Source organism: Nicotiana tomentosiformis, chromosome 10 (genome assembly GCF_000390325.3).
Source record: "Nicotiana tomentosiformis chromosome 10, ASM39032v3, whole genome shotgun sequence".
Taxonomy (NCBI): domain Eukaryota; kingdom Viridiplantae; phylum Streptophyta; class Magnoliopsida; order Solanales; family Solanaceae; genus Nicotiana; species Nicotiana tomentosiformis.
Window position 1 is genome coordinate 43,791,257 of NC_090821.1, and position 7,487 is coordinate 43,798,743.

The window sequence follows — 7,487 nt, forward strand, 5'->3', positions numbered from 1 at the left end:
ATAACCACCCGATGATTGAGGAATTTCCCTACTTTGTGCAACCACATTATTGCGAACATCTTCAGCCTTGACGTACATTTCCAATATTTTTATCACAATAAATTCCCGGTATTCATCAGGAGTCCTCAAAAAATCTCTCAGAGTTTCATCGTCTTCGATGTTAAATTCAGCATAACAAGTAACCCCTTGCGGAGTCACAGAATAAGGATCTTCCGGTTATTTTAAGATTCACCAAACGTTTGCTCACACTCATTTTTTTTACATAACAACGATACCAATGTATCGTACACCATTGTAAGTGGTAGCTTAACATGAGACTGTGGAGATAAACTATAGCTTACTGAGTTATTCGCCACCACAACCTCACCCCCCAATATAATGAAATCCTAATTCTTCGCTCTTCAGACATTATGACAAAATGCAAAACAACTTAACAAAGAAAAATTTCACAACACTTGAGAGTATTTCTGAATGATTTTTTTCAAAATCCTTAACATCCTTATATAAGGTAAAAACCAGTCCGGGGGGTAAATTATTTGAGGTATAACGTCTTAGCTTAAGACGTTATATCCAGTTGAATTATTGTTATGTCAGTTAAGCCAGAAGAATTATTTGTGGCCCCACATAATACATATAAAGTCTTAGTAAAAAGCGCTATATATACTTTGTGAAAGACGCTATACTCAACTGACCAAACGGCCATTAAGGTATAGCGTCTTTTAAAAAGACGCTATATATACTTTGGTCACTATGTATGTTTTTCGCATATTTTTATTCTTTGAGTCCAAAAGAATCACATTTTGGTTCTTTGAGACCCTATGGATAAGGATGCCCATCTATGAGTAATGGAGTTTAAACGGCAAAGGGCCAAATATACCCCTGTACTTTCGAAAATGGTCTAACAATACCCCTTGTTATACTATTGGGCTATATATACCCTTCCCGTCATACTTTGGAACAAATATACTCTTATTTTGGATGAAGTGCCACGTGTCAGCACCAGATGAAAACGACCCATTTCTTTTTTTTTACCCGATCCGTTTTAAAAAATCCACCACCCGACCCATTTTAAAATTCAATTTTTTAAAGCATATACTTTGTAAAAACTGAAAATTTCTTTTTTGTTAAAACTGAAAAAAAAAAGAATTTGTAAAATATATATTTTTAAGTCTTTTCAGTTTTTTTAAAGTATTTTTTTGTAAAAACTGAAAAAAATATTTTTTTTAAAAAGCTGGAAAAAAAAACTCTCCTAAAGCAGTGGACTAAAAAAAGAAATTTGTAAAATATATATTTTTCAGTTTTTTAAAGTATTGTTTTTGTAAAAACTGGAAAAAAAAAGATTTTGCAAAATATTTTTATTTTTTAAAACTAATGCATATGTAGTCCACTGCTTTAGGAGAGTCTTTTTTTTTCTTTCCAGTTTTTTTTAAAAAATATATTTTTTTCAGTTTTTACAAAAAAAAATCTTTAAAAAAACTGAAAAGACTTAAAAATATATATTTTCAACTTTTTTTTTTTTTCCAGTTTTTACAAAAGAAATACTTTAAAAAAACTGAAAAGGCTTAAAAATATATATTTTGTAAATTCCTTTTTTTTTTTCTTTTCAGTTTTTACAAAAAATATTTCCAGTTTTTACAAAATATATGCTTTAAAAATACTGAATTTTAAAACGGGTCGGGCGGTAGATTTTTTAAAACGGATCGGTAAAAAAAAAAAATTAGTCGTTTTCATCTGGTGCTGACACGTGGCACTCCATCCAAAATAAGAGTATATTTGTTCCAAAGTATGACGGAAAGGGTATATATAACCCAATAGTATAACGAAGAGTATTCTTAAACCATTTTTGAAAGTACAGGGTTATATATGGCTCTTTGCCAGTGTTTAAATGATTACTCCTATATTTTGTACGGGCTGAAGGCGTAAGCGGCTAAGCCAGTAAAGCAAAGGTTTAGGCCTCCTTTTTTCTATTTAAAATAGGTGCTAACGTTAATTTTTCTCCAACAATATTTAATATTCTAAGGTAAAAAGTAAAAGATCATTATAATAATAATAAACAACTATTTAGCAATGTCATTGATGGCTATATGGTCAATTGAGAAAAAATTATTAAGAGAAATTGGTTACTAAAAAATTACTTAAATAATAACTATGTATTTCAAAAAGTTAATAAAATATTAAATAAAAGTATATATGGAATTTTTTCTCGAAAAGCTTAATATCTCTCAATAAAGTTGGTGTTGGCTCTAAGTCACCATCTTTATTGAGCGGCTTTAACTGGCAAAGTAAAAATGTTAATCTCTAATATCAGATAACTTGTCTTAATTATCTGTGGAGTTTTTTTTTTTTACGTGCTTGCTTAATTTTACTCTGTGCGTTATAATTTATGTGGCAGTATTCTCTTTGTAATCTATTTTAAAAAGAATGATAACTTTTTAAATTAATAATTTAACGTAAACTTTTCATTTTATAGTTTAATAAATATTTATAATTTATTTTAGATCATAAATTTAAAAATCATAATTTTTATTTAAATTTCATGTCAATTCAAACTTAGACACATAAAATAGAAAAAATGAGCGATTGAAATTCAAAGCAGTACAGCGATCCTGCTATAAAGCTCTTTAATTTTGGGTGACTGACTAACCAAAAAAGACGCGTTAAACAAATCTAGTACAGTACTCCTACTACAAAACTCTTTAATTCCCAAAAATTCTAGTGAACTCAAAGCGTGTGAATAGCAGAGCATTCTATTAGCTGTATCGCAGACAAGGTCAACTTCCATCAGTTCCTTCTTTATCATCATTACTATCATGCCCACTATTTTCTTGCACTATATATCTATTTTTAAGGAAGAAATGAAATCCAACAAACCCAATATTCTCACTTTTTTCCTTACTAAAAAATGCACACTAACACTCTGCTTTTCTGCATTTTCCTCCTTTTCAGGGTAAGTTACCATATTAATTAATTAATCTTTTGTCTTTTTCACTTTCCCAAAGTAGAAATTAATTTCTTTATAGTAGTAACACTTTGTTATTTCTTCTGTACATGTCGTGTCCATGCAGGTAATTGTTGCTGGAAACAGAGATAATTCTGGCGATTCTATAAACCCTTTTACACCAAAAGCATATTTGATCCGTTATTGGAAGAAGCAAATTTCAAACCAATTACCAAAACCTTGGTTTCTTCTCAATAAAGCGTCACCATTAAATGCTGCACAATTTGCAACATACTCAAAGTTAGCAGGGGATCAAGAATCTCTCTCAAAGGAGATTTCCTCCTTTTGCTCCTCTGCTAATCTTCTCTGTTTCCCTGACATATCATCAAGTCTAGAGAAATATGGCCAAGATGTGCAATTTTCTTCCTACATGAGCAAGAATTTCACCAACTATGGATCCAAATTGCCCCGCGGTTTCGACAGCTTCAAGAAATATGCTGAGAATGACAACCTTCCCGTGAATTCATTCCGTCAATACAGCCGTGGTGGTGCTGGCCATGATGATAAGTTTTCCACTTACGCACCAAATGGAAATGTCGTTGATCAAAGCTTCAACACTTATGGCACAGGTCAGTTCGAGCTAGGAATTTTTAAAAAATGGAAGAATGCTATAACCCAAATTTGAACATGTGATTTGATATCATTTTTGAACCACATCTACTATTACACTAGGATCTTTGCTATTATTTTGTGATGACGGTGTGCGTGGATCAACCGGTGGACATCTCCATAATTTCAGCCAGTACCTACTACCTTTCCATAAGCACAAGTACCAGATATAAGGAAAAAATCACCTAGAATCGTTCTTTAGTTCAAAGGCAACCTTATTTGCATAATATAATTTTCTACGAATGAATCTCAATTAAATGTCTTACGGGCGGATCTAAGATCTCTAATACATGGATGCACTACAAAAAAAAAAGAAGAGGAAACAATATATTAAGTGGAATTTATCATATTCCTCTTGGTAAATAACTCAAGTTTTAACCGAGTATACCATTCAGCCTTGTTAGAGCATTATTGTCAACCATTAATATTATACCAATTTTAGAAAATATTTATATAAAATATAAACCCCATGGGTTCACGTTATAAATCCGCCCGTGCCCTTACTTCCACCTACCTATGCCCTTGGCATAGATGCACCAAAGCAGAGTCAGAATCTATACTTGATCAATTAAAACTTTATATTCTTATAATTAAACTCATTGCCCTCTTGAAATTAGTATTCAAAATATAATACATAATTGCAATTTGAGTGATGGTATGCTCAGTTATAAAAGATACTGGTTTCGCAGGCCTATCTGCTGGTGGGGTTAGCGAGTTCAAGAATTACGCCCCCAATGTCAACGTCCCTAATCTACGGTTCACCACCTACTCGACTGAGGTAGCGGGCAGAAAACAGTCTTTTACGAGCTATACAAAAGATACAAATTCTGGGGACCAATCTTTCACAAGCTACGGAAAAAATAGTAACGGAGCAGTTAACGATTTCACCAGCTATGCAAATAACTCCAATGTTATAGGCTCAACATTTACCAACTATGGCGAATCAGGAAATGGCGGGGGTAACACGTTCAAATCCTACGGGTCTAATGCAAATGTACCAGAAAATAGTTTCAAAAATTATGGTGTTGATGGTAATGCTCCTTTCGAGACTTTTATTAATTATCGCGACAAGTCTAATGTTGGAGATGATAAATTCACATCCTACGTCGACGATCCAAATGCTGGCAAAGCTAATTTCGAGAATTATGGTCAGTCATTTGGTGAAGGGTCTGATACATTCAGTAAATATGGATCTGGTATTACTGACGCACAAACAGTTGGATTCAAGACTTATGGTGTGAACACGACTTTTAAAGAGTATGGAAAAACAGTTGTCACATTTGCTGACTACAAAAACAAGACCATTAATCAGGTTTCAGTTTCATCTTCCTTGGTGTCTGATAAAAATGCGAAAAACAAATGGATTGAGCCAGGGAAATTTTTTAGAGAAAAAATGTTGAAAACAGGAACTATTATGCCTATGCCTGATATTCGAGATAAAATGCCAAAAAGATCATTTTTGCCTAGAGTGATAGCTTCAAAATTACCATTTTCTACCTCAAAAATTAGTGACCTAAAGACAATTTTCCACGCCAGAGACGATTCTCAGATGGGGAAAATGATGAGCGATGCATTGACGGAGTGTGAAAGATCGCCGAGCGCTGGCGAGACCAAACGGTGTGTTAACTCGGTTGAGGACATGATTGACTTTTCCACCTCAGTGTTAGGTCGAGACGTCGTCGTTAGGACAACTGAGAACACAAAGGGGTCAAAGGGAAATATTATGATAGGATCAGTCAAAGGAATCAACGGTGGGAAAGTAACCAAATCAGTTTCTTGTCATCAGAGTTTGTTCCCGTACTTAGTTTACTATTGCCATTCGGTTCCTAAAGTTCGGGTATACGAAGCGGATATTTTGGATCCCAATTCGAAGGCTAAGATTAATCATGGCATTGCCATCTGTCATGTGGACACGTCATCTTGGGGAGCCAATCATGGAGCTTTTATTGCACTCGGCTCGGGACCCGGGAAGATTGAAGTTTGTCATTGGATCTTTGAGAATGATATGACTTGGGCACTTGCTGACTGAAATGGATCCTCTAATGTTCTTATTCGGGTCGGGTCATTTAGGATTACCAAAGAAAATAAAGGTAAACCAGTTCTTTGGCCATATAGTTATCATAAGCAACTTCATATATATAAGTATTTATTATATAAAGTCATTTTTCTTGTTCTAATTATCATTGACTAATTTTGATGCAACCTTTTAAGCTTCTTCTCCTAATGTTCCTCAGAAGTTTTTATCCTTTCTCTTAATTAGGCAATGAAGTTATTATCCGTATTGGAGCGTCAGTTTTTAGTAAGTCTATAATTAATCGAAAAGGCAATGTCAATGGAGGCAAACTCAAGATGTGAAACTTATAATTTCAAAAGTCTAGTATATTTAAGTTATTAAATCCTAAATTAATAATTTTTATATATTTAACAAATTTCTTATAATAAATACAAAATTTAAACCAAAACAAATTCTACCGAACTCATAAGCTACTCTAGCTCCCCCCAATGGTGCAATGAACGATGCCAATATACGTGTTGTTGTGCTGTTGGTGACCGAAAAAGCAATCAGGAAAAATAACAAGATAGGGGGAAATGAGGAGAAATGAAAGCCTACATAAGCAAATAAGACTACACAAAATCACGTGTAAAACGTAAACAGTGTATATGATATGTGGCAAGTGTTAGGTGGTCCTAACGACATTCAAATTCTACTGTTACTCTGTGCTATATTATAATGCATTGGACAAATCATGTTCCAGCTGTTTGTGGGCCAATTGCGAGTTGGTCTTTTCCTTGCTGAATAATTATTAAATATATTAGTTTTATTTTACAAATTGACCCCTCAAGTCGGATATATGATAGTGTTGAGAAAATATTTATATCTCGTATAATTCAGTCCAAAACCTAACTTATGGGATGAATATTGTTTAAGCCTATATAAGAAAACAATTCGGTCCTTCTAGGCACTTTAGCAATCCCCTACGCTCGGGACCTGGAGCAAATAGGGTAATCTAATATTCTTTTCGTTTTAAAAAGATTATCCTAGTTTGATTTGACATAAAATTTAATAAAGAATAATTTTTGTTGAGATATGTGGTCTTAAATAAGCCAAAACATTTGTGTGACTATAAAACTTTTGAAACTTGTGATCTAAACTCTGTCATAACATTTGTGTTGCTATCAGGGGCGGATCCACCTCCCCACCTATAGGTTCACGTGAACCCGGTAGATTTTGTCCAATCAGTGTAAATGCGTTCGAAAAATTTATTAAATATCTATAAATGTTTGAATGTGAACCCAGTTACTATCGAAAATTTACTCGAGATCGTTGCAGGAACCCATAAACATTAAATTCTGGATCCTCCTCTGGTTGCTATAAATATTTCTATTAAGGAAATATTGAAATGCGCCAATCCTTTTTAAACAGACTAATAATGAAATAGTGCTAATCTTTTTAAAATAGAGAAAACACCATATAAATAAATTACACTATAGACGTAATTAATTTAAGAAGTTAACTCATGGAGTGAGGATTTTTTAAGACCATATAATAAAACAGCAAGCAATTTTATCTAATGGCGTGAATAATGTAACACATAAAAATGTACATATTTAGCTAGCGTTTGACCATAAATTTTTAAATTTATTCTGAAAAATCTGATTTGGATGAAGTTTGGTTTGAAGATGAAAATGTGTTTTGACATCTATTTTGGGTGAAGTTTGGTTTGGAAAAATATGAAACATGACTTATACCCACAAGTTCTAAAAACTACCACAAATACCCAACATTATCATTATCAATAACATTCATTATATTATCGCAAATCATAATTCTGAACATAAATAAATTTGATACAAAATTATCATTTTTATAATGAATTAC

At 32.9% G+C, this 7,487-nt stretch overlaps 1 protein-coding gene across 1 annotated transcript; it reads left to right on the forward strand.

Annotated features, from left to right (window-relative positions):
- Positions 1–2,717: 2,717 nt before the first annotated feature.
- LOC104092191 (polygalacturonase-1 non-catalytic subunit beta-like) lies at positions 2,718–5,784 on the forward strand. The gene is made up of 3 exons (XM_009597725.4): positions 2,718–2,947; positions 3,066–3,567; positions 4,297–5,784. The coding sequence occupies exons 1-3, from the start codon at positions 2,903–2,905 to the stop codon at positions 5,634–5,636; spliced, it is 1,887 nt and encodes a 628-aa protein (XP_009596020.1). The 5' UTR covers positions 2,718–2,902; the 3' UTR covers positions 5,637–5,784.
- The last annotated feature ends 1,703 nt before the right edge of the window (positions 5,785–7,487 follow it).